The 18,642-nt window shown below is 43.3% G+C and overlaps 1 protein-coding gene across 1 annotated transcript in view; it reads left to right on the top strand.

Moving 5' to 3' along the window:
• Window positions 1–18,642, top strand: part of col5a2a (collagen, type V, alpha 2a) — a 46,666-nt gene that overhangs the window by 7,680 nt on the left and 20,344 nt on the right. The window contains exons 2-5 of the mRNA XM_055052867.1: window positions 16,913–17,122; window positions 18,387–18,406; window positions 18,486–18,518; window positions 18,585–18,617. Coding sequence (XP_054908842.1) covers window positions 16,913–17,122; window positions 18,387–18,406; window positions 18,486–18,518; window positions 18,585–18,617 — 296 coding nt within the window. The remainder of the gene's footprint in view (window positions 1–16,912; window positions 17,123–18,386; window positions 18,407–18,485; window positions 18,519–18,584; window positions 18,618–18,642) is intronic.

The raw sequence follows: 18,642 nt of genomic DNA, 5'->3' as shown, positions 1-18,642 counted from the left end.
TGTTTCTGCTGCAGCTGCTGTTTCTGCTGCAGCTGCTTCTGCCGCTGTTTCTGCTGCAGCTGCTTCTGCTGCTGCAGCTGTTTCTGCTGCTGCTGCTGTATCTGCTGTTTCTGCTGCAGCTGCTGTTTCTGCTGCTTCTGCTGCAGCTGCTGTTTCTGCTGCTGCTGCTGCAGCTGCTGTTTCTGCTGCTGCAGCTGTTTCTGCTGCTGCTGCTGTTTCTGCTGCTGCTGCTGCAGCTGCTGTTTCTGCTGCAGCTGTTTCTGCCGCTGTTTCTGCTGCAGCTGTTTCTGCCGCTGTTTCTGCTGCAGCTGTTTCTGCTGCAGCTGCTTCTGCTGCTGTTTCTGCTGCAGCTGCTTCTGCTGTAGCTGCTGCAGATGCTGCCAGCTCCACACTTTGCTGAAAAGCTCCTGTAGAAACTGAATGTGTTCAAATCTCATTCAAATCTGAAACGGCGTCCAGAGATCCTTTGCTGCGTCGCAGTGAGCAGCTTGTTCTGAAGTGCTGCTTGTGTTTCACAGCCGCAGTCTGGTGACAGTCGGCCATAATTGCAGGTTTGGTCGGGCATAAACTCTACGTTGCGGCTCGGGGCAAACGAACAGAGCGGCGCGGCGACCAGGGTCAACACTGCGGCCTGCGATGTGTTCAGGCTCCCCGCAGGCTGCAGGACGTCTGAACACCTCGATGGAGACGAGCGTCAGTGGGTGGTCCTCATGCTGCTGCATACGAAGGAAAAATTCTTTATTCTTGGTGGAAAATTCATTTATTATACACAGAAAGTGTCTAAATTTCTCAATAAATGAAAATGTTATTTAAATGCTGATTCCACCTGATAAAGCGGCTGCAGCAACATAAATTAATAACAAATTATATTAGAATATATAATCCACAATTAACAAGCAGAACGACTGAAATAAAGTCAAGAGCAACTTTCAGATTATTGAGAAATAAAGAAACTACAAGAATGTAAAGTTTATTGTAACTGGATGCAAGTGACGTAAAACAGCTTTTATATTTAGTTAAAATGAAAATACTGCGGCGCGTTCAGATTCACTGCCTGGTTGCGAGACTAAAATACAACGACATGCTTTTATTTTTTGTCTGATTCAGAAACTAGTGACAAAAAGAAACTTTCCATCTGATTGGGTTTCAGAAACGACGCTCTGACCGTCAGAGTTCCTCTGAAACAGGGATCCGGTTGTTGGACGGAAACATGGCCGACTGCTGAATTATTCGGCAAACAGAAAGATTCTTTCTTTGGACACAACGATGCGTCTGTCCGCTTCACGTCTGCTTCTGCGTCGTGACTCACGGCCGACATTCAACCCCAGATGTTCTTCCAAATGGCTCCAGTTTTCCGGCTGCTGCCGGTTTTCCAGTGATCACATGAATTCCTTCAAACACAAACTTCTCTGATGTTTGTGGGCCGAGCCGCCGGTTTACATACAAAACCTAAAGGCTGCAAAGGAACCGTATCATTTCAGAACAAAACACAGCTGGAAACGCGCCGCGGTTCATGACAGACTCGCTTTCACCGGGAAAACATGGCCGACTAACTACAGGCCGGAGAGACGGCGGTGTTTGGAGGATCTTCCCTGATGTTTAGAGGAGAAAATGGAGTAAAGTTCAAACATCAGAAGGTTTATCAGGGACGAAAACGTTCTGGGATCCAGAACTGGAATTTCCTCTGAAGTAGTGTTGGATCTGTTGGTGATGGTTGGTTTAACTGGGAATGTTCTCTTCCTGCTTTTATAAATATTAATATTCCTGGAGAGAAAAATGTTTCAAAACTAGATCACATGTGACCAACCAAAGTTCTTCACTATGCCTCTTTAAACTGCTCAGGTATGGAGGACTGATCTTGCCAAAATAATGGCAAAAAATAAGTACGTTAGGAAATAACCGTAAATACAATTAACATAAATCAGACATCATATATATATATATATATATATATATATATATATATATATATATATATATATATATATATATATATATATATATATATATATATATATATATATATATATATATATAAAATTCCCTTCTCACCCATCGCGGGTGGTTCTTATCCTCTGTGCTCGGGTCCTCTACCAGAGGATATATAGATCTATATATAGATCTATATAGATATAGATCTATATATATATAGATAGATATATAGATATAGATCTATATATCCTGGGGTCCTCTACCAGAGGCCTGGGAGCTTGAGGGTCCTGCGCAGTATCTTGGCTGTGCCAAGGACTGCACATTTCTGGACTGAGATGTCTGATGTTGTTCCTGGATCTGTTGTAGCCACTGCTCCAGTTTGGGGGTTACTGCCCCGAGGGCCCCGATGACCACAGGCACCACTGTGGTCTTCACCTTCCAGGCCCTCTCCAGTTCTTCCCTGAGGCCCTGGTATATATATATATATATATATATATATATATATATATATATATATATATATATATATATATATATATATATATATATATATATATATATATATAGCTGACTGGATAGCTCAATACATAAGGCATCCGTATATCACCCGAGAGGGCAGGGTTCGAATCCAGTCTGGGTCCTTAGGCAAGACCCTTCAAGCTACTGCCTACCTCATACCATGAGAGATACTAAGTTGCATAACATGCCGGCTCAGACGTCGCCCGGCCAAACAAGGTCTGCGTCAGGTGTTGGGGAACCAGAGCACCTTGATGACAAATGGGCTACTGGAACAAGACGGAAATGGGCGAGAGATGAAAATGTGGATCTGTTGGAATGCTACTACTCAAGTAACCCTAGTGAGAGAGGTTACATGCAAAGACTGGGGAAGGAATGGTTACTTCGACATCCCCAGTCAACACTAAGCGCTAAACAACTAGTAGCTCAGTGTTCCAACATCCGCAAACAACAACTGCTATCACAACTTGAGATTGACGAGATACAACACAAATGCTACGGCAAAAGGGAGGAACCCGGATGTCAGGACTGTGGGGACTTAACTACAAGTCCCACCCAGTGAGGGGATACACGGCCCCAATGAGCGAAACAGAGCTGAACGAGACAGCTGCTGACCTGAGAGAGAGAATCATGACCCGAATGACAACCAGGCCTCCTCGGCGCCAATTACAACGGCTGAGTGAAGTACCATCAGAAAGTCTCATTGAAAATGTGAATGCAGCATTGAGAACGATCCCTACCAACACCATAACAGAAACCAATGAGCTGATCTACAACTCAGCATCAGTGATCCTTGAGATACTTGGCTATAAGAGCAACCATGAGACCCAATACCCACCATGGAAAAGACGGTTAGAGGCTAAAATCAAGGTAACAAGGAGGGAAGTGAGCCAACTGTCAGAGCTCCACAAGGGTGCAATGAAAAGACCAGTACCCAGAAAGTACAGGCAGATGCCCATACCTGAAGCACTCAAGACTGCCAAACAGAGGCTCCAAGCCTTGGCCAGCCGCCTAAAGAGATACACAAGGGAGAATGAATCCAGAAGGATTAACCGGCTCTTCTCCACTCAACCAGCTAAGGTGTACTCTCAATGGCAGGGTAACAATAACAACAGAGCAGACCCACCAAGGCTGGAGACGGAACAATACTGGAAAGGCATATGGGAAAGGGAGGCGTCCCACAACAGCAATGCACAGTGGCTGATCTCTCTACGAGAGGACCACAGCAACCTCCCTGAGCAAGCCCCGGTAACCATCACTGTGACAGATGTCCAAGAAAGAGTCTCAGGTATGAAAAACTGGACAGCACCAGGGCCTGACATGATCCATGCCTACTGGCTAAAGAAACTCACTGCTCTCCATGAGCGAATGGCAGCCCAAATGAACCAGCTGCTACAAAGTGGGACTCACCCTGAATGGTTAACTGAAGGGCGGACAATCCTAATCCAGAAGGATCCATCAAAGGGTCCAGTCCCACCCAACTACCGACCAATAACCTGCCTCTCCACAACCTGGAAGCTCATGTCAGGCATCATAGCGGCCAAGATAAGCAAACACATGGATAAACACATGAGCACGGCACAGAAGGGTATCGGTGTAAATAGCAGAGGAGCCAAACACCAACTCCTCGTAGACCGCACAGTTGCCCGAGACTGCAAAACCCGACACACCAACCTGTGCATGGCTTGGATTGATTACAAGAAAGCCTATGACTCAATGCCGCATACTTGGATCATTGAATGCTTAGAGATGTATAACATCAACAGGACTCTGAGAGCCTTCATTGCAAACTCGATGAGGCTGTGGAAAACCACCCTTGAAGCCAACTGCAAACCACTTGCACAAGTGTCCATCAAATGTGGCATACCAAGGAGATGCTCTGTCCCCACTACTGTTCTGCATAGGCCTGAACCCCCTCAGCCAAATTATCAACAAGACTGGCTACGGATACAGACTCAAAAATGGGGCCAATATCAGTCACCTACTCTACATGGATGACATCAAGCTGTACGCCAAGTGTGAGCGAGACATCGACTCACTGATCCACACCACCAGGATCTACAGCACTGACATTGGGATGTCATTCGGACTAGAGAAATGTGGTCGGCTGATCACAAAGAGGGGGAAGGTCATCCACACAGAAGGGGTCTCACTCCCAGAAGGAACAATAGCAGACATAGAGGACAGTTACAAGTACCTAGGTATACCACAAGCAAATGGCAACCTCGATGAGGCCACAAGGAAAGGAGCCACACCTAAATACCTCCAACGAATAAGGCAAGTCCTGAGAAGCCAGCTCAATGGCAAGAACAAAATCCGTGCGATAAACAGCTATGCCCTGCCAGTAATCAGATACCCTGCTGGAATAATTAGCTGGCCAAAGGAGGAGATAAAAGCCACAGATATTAAGACCAGAAAGCTACTAACAATGCATGGAGGGTTCCATCCCAAATCCAGCACCCTGAGACTGTACACGAGCCGCAAGGAAGGAGGCAGAGGACTAGTGAGTGTGAGAACCACTGTCCAGGACGAAACAACTAAGATCCATAAATACATCAGGGACAAAGCCTCAACAGACAATGTGCTCAGTGAATGTCTCAGACAACAGGGAACGGAGGTTGAGGTGCCAGAGATACCATCATGGGAGGACAAGCCCCTACATGGGATGTACCACCAGCAAATAACCCAAGTGGCTGATATCAGTAAATCCTACCAATGGCTGGAAAAAAGCTGGACTCAAGGACAGCACAGAGGCCCTCATCCTGGCCGCCCAGGAACAGGCCCTAAACACCAGAGCAATAGAGGCCCAGATCTACCACACCAGACAAGACCCAAGGTGTAGGTTGTGCAAGGAGGCCCCTGAGACAGTCCAGCACATCACAGCAGGGTGCAAGATACTGGCAGGGAAAGCGTACATGGAGCGACATAACCAAGTGGCAGGCATAGTGTACAGAAACATCTGTGCAGAATATGGACTGGAAACCCCGAGATCAAAGTGGGAAACACCCCCAAAGGTGGTGGAGAACGCCAGAGCTAAGATCCTGTGGGACTTCCAGATCCAGACAGACAGAATGATAATGGCGAACCAACCAGACATTGTCGTAGTGGATAAACAACAGAGGAAAGCAGTTGTGGTAGATGTAGCAATACCAAGTGATTGCAACATCAGGAAAAAGGAGCACGAGAAACTAGAGAAATACCAGGGCCTCAGGGAAGAAACTGGAGAGGGCCTGGAAGGTGAAGACCACAGTGGTGCCTGTGGTCATCGGGGCCCTCGGGGCAGTAACCCCCAAACTGGAGCAGTGGCTACAACAGATCCCAGGAACAACATCAGACATCTCAGTCCAGAAATGTGCAGTCCTTGGCACAGCCAAGATACTGCAGGACCCTCAAGCTCCCAGGCCTCTGGTAGAGGACCCGAGCTCAGAGGACAAGAACCACCCGCGGTGGGTGAGAAGGGAATTTTTTTTTATATATATATATATATATAAATATATATATATATAAAATATATATATATATATATTTATATATATTTATATATATATATATATTTATATATATTTATATATATATATATATATATATATATATATATATAAATATAATAAAAGGAAATAAAACAATAAATAAAATGGAAATAAAGCAGCATGAAATGAAAAATTAACTGAGGAAAATAATCAGATGACATAATAAAACTAAATGCATAAATGAGGAAATAAATCAGGAAATATAAATAATTGAGCAAAATCAATGAAACATGAAATAAATAATTACTACATGTGTTTACTTTCATTTTATGTTGTTTTATATTCTCATTTAATAGTTTGTCCATTTTGGTAGGATTAGCCTTCCGTATTTGCAGCTGTTGATGATCTACTCAATAAAATATTTAACTGCAGAAGGTCAATGAGACGAGTCTGAGTGGAAACGCCAGGAAGTGACCGACTGTTGGGCATCAGCGGCTTCAGCTGAGGTCAAAGGTCGTTTCCTAGGTGATCTGCAGATATAATGCGTATCAGCGAGAATTCGTTCCCATAAATAGAAATGCAGGTGACGGGAAAATGTCTTCCAGATTAGAGCCACATGTTGACCTTTCATCCCCAGGAAATGACCGAATTGAACAAAGTTCATGACCTTTCAGGTTTTTAAAATGGCTGGTTCACAGCCTTCAGAGGGTCTGTGGTAAATCCTCAGCCTGAGCGACGGGAAGATCTGACCTGCGAGTCGTCGCCTCGTTTCTGAGTCTGAATGTGTCGCAGCGTTTGGCTTGACGGATGATTCTGAGTTCCTGCCGACGGTTTTGGCCCGAAGCGCTCGGGTTCTGCTGCCTCCAGGAATACAGACTCTGCTCTGGGTTTGTGTTTGGTTTCCAGCACCTGAAGCTGCATTTCTGTTTACGGCATCATGTCAGAAACTGTGATGTTCCGACATGTTTGCAATGAAATCTAATTGGGTTCAGCTGTGAAGTTCTGGTTCTGCTCGGAGCATCTGCTTTATTTCTTGCAGCAGAATATAGAAAAGCTGCGATGGGGAAAATCACCTTGTTTTGATAGGGATAAGGAAGAAGGAAGAGGGGATATGAGAAAACCCAGATTAATGCGGAAGAAGAAGCAGAAGTGGGATTTGGGAAAGAATTGCCTCAGGTGGCCATTTTAGTTGTTCTGCAGCGCTGAGGTCAGAGCAATAAATCTGCTGCCGCTGGCGCTGGACCTCCACACAAACATCTGGGAAAACAAGCGAGAGCCGAGGAGCAGCTGACACCTCGGAGGAGATGTGGGAAAGAGTCAAACTTTATGTGGAATCAGCCTTTAAGGTCACAAATTAAAAACCATTTTAAGATTTTATCAGCTTTATTTAGGAAGCATTTCAGCAACATGGCAGTTCAAACAGATTCAACATGAAAAACAATCAGGAACATTTTGTCAGTAAGGATAATTATGGATTATTTGCTGCTGTTCAAACTCCAAATGTCCATTAATATGCATAAAGACTCACAGTGGAGATTAGCTCCATCGCTAAAGCTAATAGCTTCAGTCTAACTGACGAATCAGCATCAAGGAAAATAAAGAAAGCCTCTCGATTGGCTGCTTTCAATCTGCCAAGTTATTTCTGCTTCCCAAGCTGCATTTTGTTCCAGATATTCAGATCTGCTCTTCAAATCTGCTGTTATGGAGCGAAAACAAGAATGAACTAGTTTGGCTTGAAAGAGAAATGCATCTGTTTGTCATCAGCATAAAACCGTTAGGAGCCTTAATAACAGTCTGAGGTTCTTCAGACTGTTATCCCAGAGCAACATTTGGGTGCAGATATTTACAGCGAGCAAGAAGAGGCTTTATTTAAATACTGTACAGAAGAACTGGAGTTTATTAGACCTGATTCTGTTGGTTTCACCCGTGCCTGGAGGTTTGTTTCATGAATTCATTAAAGCTGCCGAAGCTTAAAGCTCATTAAAATGAAATTACATTCCAGCGTTCACACTGCAGAGTCAGAAAATCCAGGTCAATTTGGGGACAACAAAAAGAAAAGCATCGGAGAAAAATGATTCAGTTTTATTTGCACAAAAAGGTTAAATATGAAATATAACGAGTTTCACTTCCTGGTTTGTCGTCTGTAAAACGACTTGAAAACACAAAGATCTGTTAAATCAATAAAGTGTTTCTACATTTTTAATCGTGAGCCGCCCCTGGACAGCAGGACGCCCCGGGCAGCAGGACGCCCTGGGCAGAGAGCCGTAAGGCTCAGCAAACCCAAACGCTTTACTGTCCATAAATGACATCACCGGCCTGCGCGTCGTCATAAATCAAACTGTTATCGATTTCGTGTCATTTTAGCCGTTTTAATCCAGATTTTATTCTCAGAATAAGCGCTGTGAGGCTGTTGATCCTCACTGTGAGGAATCACTTCCTGTTCAAACATTTGCAGAAGTATTCCCACCCCTGGGATGTTTCCCCACAAACATAAATATGTCTCATTGCAATTTCATGTGAAAAACAAATTGTGAAATAGAAAGAAAATTCTGGATGATTCAAAACATTTTTCCACAAATAAAAGTTTGTTGTCCAAAGAGTTCGGCCGTCTGGGTCGACGCTTCATGGAACCGCATCACTTTGTGAACCACTTTGTGTTTGTCACATTAAATTCCAGTGAAATCTATTTTTATGTTTGCAGTTGGAACAAGCTGAAGGACATAAAATCCACCAAAGTTTCATCCAAAACTAAAACCAACATGAATAAATCTACAATCTGGTCGTCGGCTCCTCTTTGCTTTTGTTGCTGTAATCTGATTTCCAGATGTTCCGTTTCGTTTCCAGTCGCTCGGTTCTGTTGCATTTCTCTGTGTTTTATCAGGAAAACAGATTTTCCTGCACTGGAAACCAGTTTCCTCTCTGGCCGTTTGTTTAGCAGACGTAAAACACCGGGGCGCTCTGACCTGCTGTCGGAGTTTAACCGACAGCTCTGTAAAACCTGGGATGTCTGACGTCATCCTTTAGGAAAACCATCTGGGATTAATCTGGAGTAATCTGGAGTAATCTGGAGTAATCTGGACTCCTGCTCGGTTTCACCCTCAGATAAACAGATTTATTCCTGGAAAACGTGAATCTTGTCGTGTTTTTGGCTGAAGCGTCTTGAAGTGGCCGTTAGCTCTGTCTCATCTACATTCTCTTCAAGTCACGTAATGTTGAGTTAAACACGCTTCACTCCCACTGCACTGTAAAAAATGTTCCCAAAGCCAAGTCTGACTGCCTGGATTCCTGCTCCACACTGTAAAAACTCAACACGTGACCAAGTGATTCTGTTCTTTAGTTGCTGACACAAAAATGTTGATGCACCTGAAATAAGACAAAACAGACTTAAAAGTAACTTTTTAGCAGCTTGTTTCAAACTAGTTTCTCAATATTGATGGGAAAGATTATTTTCCTAATAATAAGACATTTTTCTGGGTTATGAGAGAAATACACTGTAGGAATATTTTACTGCATGTTGGACAGTTTAATGTGTTTGACTGATTCTGAGTTTGCTTACATATCAGCCTGCGTTAGCTTTGCAGCACAGCTAGCTATGATAGGAACTTAGAAAAGCTGTGTTGCTGTGGATAAACTTTGTTGGTTGTTAAAATGGTTTCTGTCAGAGGATTTTAAGGTATACTTGATGTTTGAACTGTTAAAATGGAAAGTGACGCGAGTTTCTTCTCTAAAGTTGTTGTTTGGACTTTAAGATGCTGTTACATCAGCATGATTCTCTCCAGCTGGACGCTACAAACCCTCTGCTCTAACCTTTGACCCTGACCTCAGTGAACGCCGCGGGGCAAACCTCAGAGAGTTCAGACTGCTGTTCATGAAGCTCCTTCAGGGCTGATTGGTTCGACTTTAGGAGAGAAAATTGCATGAGAGATCAGATCACAGCGAGCGGCTCGCTTTAAAAATGCTTGATGGCTCGATAGCGATGAAGAGGAGGAGGAAGAGCCCAGAGAGACCACAATCCTCTGTGGGTCGAAGTCGGGATGAGAGCGGCTCAAAACTGCTGCTGGAGACGGAAAAGCTGCTGCCTGGTTTCTGGTTCCTCCTCAGAGGAGAAATGTTCACATCTCCAAACTTTTAACTGGCAGAGCTGAGAATGAATCTGCAGAAAGACTTCAAATGAGAAGTGAGGAGAAAAACGTTCAGATCTGAGACCAGATCTGAACTTCCTAAAACCAGAAACTGACAAGAAACTTCCATATTTGATCAAAAATATAGAACAAGAAAACTAAAAAAAACTGATTTTGTTTTATTTTCTCCTTTTAAACAAGTTAAAACGTTTGCAGCGTGTTTTGCATTTTCTTGTGTTAAAAGCATTTTATCTCATTTTATCTCATTTCAGTGAATTTTGTGTTTTATTCTAAATAGGAAGTTTTTATGTTAACTTGCACAGTTTTTCATTAAGCAACGTTTTCTTGTTTATCTCGTTTTTTAAATTAAATTAATAATAAAGTTTCTCATTATAACGATATATAAGATTTCTGTGGCTTCCATTTAAAACAGGGTTTCCCAACATGTGGCGCGGGGGCCATTTGTTGTCCTTGGACTGACTATTTGTGGATCCAAAGTTTGCAGTTGAAGAATAATACAAATTTGCTTTTTAGTTTTTATTTTTAAACTAAGAAGAAAGTTTCTGATTTAGAAAGATACTAAACTGAGAAACAAACATTTACAAAACGAGAAAAACGTTTTCTTGTTTAATGAGCATCTTGTTATAACATATTTTAATGAGTTTATTATTACGACATACTTTTCTTAGAATGGAAAATGTTACAAAGTATAGATCTTTTTAGGACCAAACTTTTATAACTAATACCACTTTGACTGAAATGACCTTTTATTTCATTTATTCAACTTGGAAAAGAAAATCCTGTTTTCAGAACTGAAATTAATTTTTTTGCCTAAAAGAATCAGAAAACTAAACAAAGTCTTTTGCTTTATAAAGCAAATGTGCAAAATCCTTTGAAATGTTTGGGCAATGATGTGATCATTTCCGGTTCCTGCAGAAGAGCTGAGCTGCTTTATTTACTTTTTAAGCTTCATTTTCTGTTTCTTGACTTTTGACTCAGTGATTGGTGAGGAAACGTTTGGACATCCTGGTTTAAAGTCTCGATTCGCACTGAAAATGTTTCTTTGCAACAAAAACAAAGCGGCTGCACGTTTTTGTTCGCGGAGCTGAAAGTTCCTGCAGAGGCAGATTTCATAAATCCTCCAGATTTGTGACTGAGCGACTCGCAGGAGTTTGCAGCAGGAAGCAGCTGTGAGTCATCTGGAGCGGAGCGCCGTGTCTGCGGACAGCAGACGACTCACTCAGAAGACAGTTTGCTTTGTTACAAAAGCTGTTCTTGTGTTTAAAACCAAGTGACTCACTGTTTCCATTTGGTCATTTTCTAACCTCGTCCTGCCAAAGCTTCCCCCCAAAACACGTTATGAATATTCCCATATGAGCCAAGGAAAAATCCATCAACCAGCGGCATCAGAGGACCCGGAGGTTTTCCTGTCCTGTGATGGTTGTGATGTCTGACCATCAGACATGTGAGTCATGTGGAAAAGCTCTGAGTGTTTCAGAAAAGCTGACTGTGGAAAACCGGGAGGTGAAAAGTCAACGTCGCTCTTCATGGTTCATTTTTTCTATAAAAGCCACATTTCAGTTCCAGTGAACTTCAGACTCTCAGAAAAACCAGAACAGGAAAAGACGGAAAACTGGGCGAGACGTTGTGACGTTTCCACGCGTTACGTTGTGACGTTTCCACGCGAGACGTTGTGACGTTTCCACGCGAGACGTTGTGACGTTTCCACGCGTGACGTTTCCACGCGAGACGTTGTGACGTTTCCACGAGACGTTGTAACGTTTCCACGCGAGACGTTGTGACGTTTCCACGTGAGACGTGACGTTTCACGTGAGACGTTGTGACGTTTCCATGAGACGTTGTGACGTTTCCACGCGTTACGTTGTGACGTTTCCGCGTTACGTTGTGACGTTTCCACGCGACGTGGTTTCCACGCGACGTTGTGACGTTTCCACGCGAGACTTTGTGACGATTCCACGCGAGACGTTGTGACGATTCCACGCGAGACGTTGTGACGTCTCCACGCAGACGTTGTGACGTTTCCACGCGAGACGTGACGTTTCCACGCGTTACGTTGTGACGTTTCCACGCGTTACGTTGTGACGTTTCCACGCGAGACGTTGTGACGTTTCCACGCGTTACGTTGTGACGTTTCCACGCGTTGCGTTGTGACGTTTCCTCGCGAGACGTTGTGACGTTTCCACGGCAGACGTGACGTTTCCACGCGTTACGTTGTGACGTTTCCACGCGTTACGTTGTGACGTTTCCACGCGAGACGTTGTGACGTTTCCACGCGAGACGTTGTGACGTTTCCACGCGAGACGTTGTGACGTTTCCACGGCAGACGTGACGTTTCCACGCGAGACGTTGTGACGTTTCCACGCGTTACGTTGTGACGTTTCCACGCGTTACGTTGTGACGTTTCCACGCGAGACGTTGTGACGTTTCCACGCGAGACGTTGTGACGTTTCCACGCGTTACGTTGTGACGTTTCCACGCGAGACGTTGTGACGTTTCCACGCGAGACGTTGTGACGTTTCCACGCGACGTTGTGACGTTTCCACGCGACGTTGTGACGTTTCCATGCGAGACGTTGTGACGACGCGACGTTGTGACGTTCCACGCCGTTGTGACGTTTCCACGCGACGTTGTGACGTTTCCACGCGTTACGTTGTGACGTTTCCATGCGAGACGTTGTGACGTTTCCACGCGAGACGTTGTGACGTTTCCACGCGAGACGTTGTGACGTTTCCACGCGAGACGTTGTGACGTTTCCACGCGTTACGTTGTGACGTTTCCACGACGTTGTGACGTTTCCACGCGAGACGTTGTGACGTTTCCAGCGAGACGTTGTGACGTTTCCACGCGAGACGTTGTGACGTTTCCACGCAGACGTGACGTTTCCACGCGTTACGTTGTGACGTTTCCACGCGTCGTTGTGACGTTTCCATGCGAGACGTTGTGACGTTTCCACGCGACTTTGTGACGTTCCACGCAGACGTTGTGACGTTTCCATCCGAGACGTTGTGACGTCTCCACGCGAGACGTTGTGACGTTTCCACGGCAGACGTGACGTTTCCACGCGACGTTGTGACGTTTCCACGTTACGTTGTGACGTTTCCACGCGAGACGTTGTGACGTTTCCATGCGAGACGTTGTGACGTTTCCACGCGTTACGTTGTGACGTTTCCACGGGAGACATTGTGACGTTTCCACGCGAGACGTTGTGACGTTTCCACATGAGACGTTGTAACGTTTCCACGCGAGACGTTGTAACGTTTCCACGCGTTACGTTGTGACGTTTCCACGCGTTACGTTGTGACGTTTCCACGCGTTGCGTTGTGACGTTTCCACGCGAGACGTTGTGACGTTTCCACGCGAGACGTTGTGACGTTTCCACGCGTTACGTTGTGACGTTTCCACGCGTTACGTTGTGACGTTTCCACGCGTTACGTTGTGACGTTTCCATGCGAGACGTTGTGACGTTTTCCATGCGACGTTGTGACGTTTCCACGAGACGTTGTGACGTTTCCACGCGACGTCGTGACGTTTCCACGCGTTACGTTGTGACGTTTCCACATGAGACGTTGTGACGTTTCCACATGAGACGTTGTGACGTTTCCACATGAGACGTTGTGACGTTTCCACGCGAGATTTTGTGACGTTTCCACGCGAGACGTTGTGACGTTTCCACGCGAGACCTTGTGACGTTTCCACATGAGACGTTGTAACGTTTCCACGCGAGACGTTGTGACGTTTCCACGAGATGTTGTGACGTTTCCACGCGTTATTTTGTGACGTTTCCACGGCAGACGTGACGTTTCCACGCGTTACGTTGTGACGTTTCCACGCGTTACGTTGTGACGTTTCCACGCGTGACGTTTCCACGCGTTACGTTGTGACGTTTCCACGCGTTACGTTGTGACGTTTCCACGCGTTACTTTGTGACGTTTCCACGGCAGACGTGACGTTTCCACGCGTGGGCGCAGCAACCAAGGATGACAAAAGACACAATTCAGCTCCATCAGTTGTTTCACCTTTGACCCAGAAATGTTGCTTCATTGAGAAGTTTGTGGACGGGAGGAGAAAGCAGTAAATCTAAATACAGCCCAATTCTGATGATTTGCTGCTTTTGTGCATTTTCCAAACCTCTAATTTTGATAAATTTTGGTGCTTCCATCTAAATTATGGCTTCATTGTTAACAGTTTCCATGTGAGGGATGGAGGACATGAACGCAGCCTTCGTCTCAGACGGACCTGAGGAACAGAAACTGTTTTCCTTACTGCCAGCAGAGACTGGAATTAAATTAAGTTTGGAAACAGAAGTTTAAATCATTTTACATTAAACAAAATAATACATGTTTGTTATGTTTTTAAAAGAAAGTCTGCAAGTTCTTTTAAGCTGAAATGAAAAATGTTTTTTCGTTGAAAGGTTTGCTGCAGCAAGAGAGGCTTCAGAAGTTCAATAAAACAGATTTGCTTTCTATGACGTCTGTTAAAACACAAATACTTTCAATATTTTCCATTGTAGAACATTTTAATTTGTCTAATTAAATAAAAGCAAAGTCTCCATTTTGTTCACATTGCAATCAGACCAGCGGTTTACCTTCCCACTGCGATGCGGTAAAAATGGCCGCCGTCGTCTTTGGATTCACGTCAAAGTTTATTGAGAAATGTTGGGATGTAAAACTTCATTCGGTTCGTTTTCATTCGGTTCGTTTTTTCATTCGGTTCGTTTTTTCATTCGGTTCGTTTTTTCATTCGGTTCGTTTTCATTCGGTTCGTTTTTTCATTTTTTGCCTGGTTGCAAGTGGGGCAAAGCAGATGGTGTTTTTGTAGAAACTCGAATATCACGTCTTTGTTCCTGCAACTTCAGAAATAGATACTAGATTCTCATTGTTCATACTGGTGGTAATACGATTAAATTAATCATAGAGACTCTTTTGACGCTTTACTTTGTTTTTTAATTTGTCAGTTTTCATCTTAATTAGTTCAGAATGTAACTTTATTTCTCTTCTTTGCAGTAACTCTTTCACTCTTATGAAAAGGTAAATAAAAAATCTAACATGTAGATGTTTTACTGAAACTTTAAAGCTTTTTAACTTCCTGCAACAGCCAGCTGTGCTGCAGTGCTCGTTCATACCTAAACAAGAAAAAAAATGGAGATTAATTTTCACCATTTTACTATTTTAAGTAGCTTTTCAAGTAAGATAGTAGTGAACAAACATTTTTTTCATCATTTCTCTTATGAAATTTACAAGAAGAAAACAACTTTCTGTTCATTTCGGTTCCTTTGCCTGTTTGTCCTTTTTCTCCCACTATAAATCAATTATTTACGGTTTTGTTTTAATGTTGTTTGTTCTGATGCGGCTTATTAAAACCATTACAGTTAAAGAAAGTTCACCCTGCAGATATTAGAAATAATCTGACAGCTTGTAAAATGATGTAAATCTCACCTAAAATGCAACAAATTTCACATTTATGAATTAAGATGGAAATAAAGGCATTAAAACTAAAAAACATTGTTTCTTACGTTGCTTCAAACTATCAGCAACCAGGTTCAGCAGCTTCTGCTGACGGGTTATAAGGTCCAAATATCTGAAATCCTTCATTATTCCCAGGAGGAAACATCTCAGGCCCTACAGGTTCAGGCACCAGGTTAAAGGTTAAAGGTCATGACTGGCTGAAGAATGATGGCTGTCCTGGGCAGAAGCTTCGTTTCTCCCATACAGAAGCTCTGTAGAATTCTGGTTCCTTCATTTTTGATTTTCTGTTAAAATTGTTTTGTTTTCACTATGAGCTGAAAATTCAACACAGCAGAGAAAAAACGGCCACTTCCTGTCTGAGTCACTTTTCCAGCTCACCTGCAGACTGAAGCTCACAGCTGCCACCTGCTGTCAGCAGCAGAAACAGGTAAAGGTCAGAGGTCGTCCTCTGCGGGAGGACTGTTTCTCGATCCTCTGTCTCATATCTGCAGGTTATGTTTCTGGTTGTTGGCCATTAGAGTTCATGTGAAGCACCTGAAGCTTTCTGGGTTGTTTCCTGTGGAGGGATGACCTCATGTCGAAAAGACGGAGACGTTTTCCAGGCCTCCTCTTTCCTCTCGGTACTTGCAGCACATGGAGGCAACCTGTGTTTCACATTAATGCTGTTTGTGCAGCAGCAGAACATGCAGAACCAGAACATTTCAGATTACTGCTGAGTAACTGGAGAATCTGAAACCTCAGGAAACGGCAGAGGCTGGAGCAAAACTAAACAACTTCTTGAACTGTGAGACGTGAAGGTGGCTGAACGTTCAGCATTTCACAAACGTTCTGTGCTTTATTTAGGACATATGATCGGTTCATGGTGAGTTTGAGTATAATGTGTCTCTGCACTCTGAACATGTGGAGATTAATCTGTGAGTGAAAAATCTGAATATGTTCCTGTGTCACGTCGTCTCTCTCAGCTGAACGTTGGAGCTAATCTGAGAAAATCTTCACATTTCAGATTGAATCGGCAGTTCAGTCGAGTAAAATCCAACCTTCTGAGACATTTGAATTTTATGTTTCTGCTGAGCTACGGAGCTACAGAGCTGCCCGGTGTGTCACTCTGAAGCCCCGCCCCCAGAAGGCAACCGCCCGTCTCCTAGCAACCGTTCTGGTCTGTTCCGGTTTTTCTAGAGTTGGAAACAGAATCAGAAAAACGGCAATTTGTGTCTCAGAGCAAAATCATTTCATTGTCACAAGAGAATGTCAGTGAATTAAAGATGGAATATCAACAGAAGACTTTATTGTCTGATTTTATTCACTTCATATTAATTTATAATTTTATTATTTATTTATTATTTTCCCTCCATCAGGAACTGATCTTCCGCTTCCTGTTTGTTTCCAGACGGAAGCTGTGAGCAGGACGGACAGATCTACACCAACAACGACATCTGGAAGCCGACGCCATGCCGGATCTGCGTTTGCGACAAGGGGAAAGTTCTGTGCGACGACATCCAGTGCGACGACGTGACCAACTGTGAGAAGCTGTACATCCCGGAGGGCGAGTGCTGCCCGGTGTGCCAGACCGGCGGCGGCGGCGGGACGGGCAGCGTCGGTGAGACAGGAAGTCCTTCACCGAAACGTCACAACCAGCAACACTGACGTCATCACTTTTAGGCCCAAAACACCAAAATATTAAATATTATTGTGAATTATTTTCCTTTTACCTGCAAAACAATAAATAAAACTTGTAATATTTTACTTAGCTTTATACATCTATTATTTTCAATTAATAAAGTTTATAAAATGATTTTAGTTTAGAAAAGGAAACTTCATTTGTCCAAATATAATGAGCAGCTGTGACCAAGCTTGTTTTTTCAGTAAAAACCTGCTGGATGTTTTTGCCGCAACTTATTATGAGGTAAAAATAAATAATACAAACAATAAAAGGTAACTAAAGAAAAAATGTTTCTGCTGAACATTTTATGAAGATGTAAACTTCCAACGGAAAATCTCATCCTAAAAAAATTACTGAAATTTGTGCCACATAAAACTAGTCCATGGACCACAAATGGCCCACGAACCACACTTTGGACACCCCTGATTTATCAGCTTTAAACAGGCTGGTCACAATCAACCAATCAATTGCCTGATCAATCATTTCCAGGTTCATGATTGATCATTTTTCTCTCCAGTTTGATGTTTTAATCAAACTGATGTTTTAATCAAAATTAACAAAATTAATTTTGAAGATTAATTTTGTTCATAATTGATTTTATTATAATAATATTGTAGTTTATCACACATAACCTAAAACATTAGTAACAAAGTGTTCATTTTAACACAAAATATTGTAATAGTGATAAAACTTTAAATCCATATTGCCCACCCCTGCTGAAAAGTGCGGTGTGCTCGTTCAAGAGCTTTTTAAACATTTTGACAGATTATAAGTGATTTTAAATTGTCCTCTTTGAGATTGAAGAATTGTATTATCTCGTGTCTGGAAAGAGAGAGAAAAAAAGAGAAAATTATAAATTATGTAAATAATTGTAATTTTTCATGTGGCTGATTGAGTTATTGATTATTGCAACAGGCCTTCCCATTTGTAAATCGCTTCTTTAGGACACCAGTTAAACAAGAAGAGTTATTTGTGTCACTGAACTTCACACAGTAAAGCTTTTAATCATATCTTCATCTTTTATTGATGCTTTCAGTGGAGAAAATAGAAAATCAAACAATCCCCACAAAACGGACAGTTTGGGTTTTATCATGACAATAAATCTGAATCATTTTCTTGATAAGATCAAGAGAAATGATCAATTCAGACAATAAAAACATGAACCATCAGTGTTGATCTGAAATGTTTCTCTGTCCTGCAGGCGGAGGCAGAATTTACAAGGTAAGTCGACGTTTCCTGCTTCGTGTCGCCCGCCTGGCGCTGCCAGCGGTTCTCTGACGGGTTCTCTCTGCGTCCTCAGGGTCAGAAAGGAGAACCAGGAGAGGTTCCTTATGTGAGTAGAGCTGCACATCTCTGGAGCGGTTCTGGTTTCGCAGATCTAACAGGTTTTTCTCTGCAGGTGACGGGGATCCGGGGCCGACCTGGACCCATGGTGCGTCGCTCCGCCTCGCCGTTAC

This window comes from Poeciliopsis prolifica, unplaced genomic scaffold, assembly GCF_027474105.1.
Source record: "Poeciliopsis prolifica strain line A6 unplaced genomic scaffold, Auburn_PproV2 SCAFFOLD036, whole genome shotgun sequence".
Classification (NCBI taxonomy): domain Eukaryota; kingdom Metazoa; phylum Chordata; class Actinopteri; order Cyprinodontiformes; family Poeciliidae; genus Poeciliopsis; species Poeciliopsis prolifica.
This window is presented reverse-complemented; position numbering and strand designations above follow the sequence as displayed.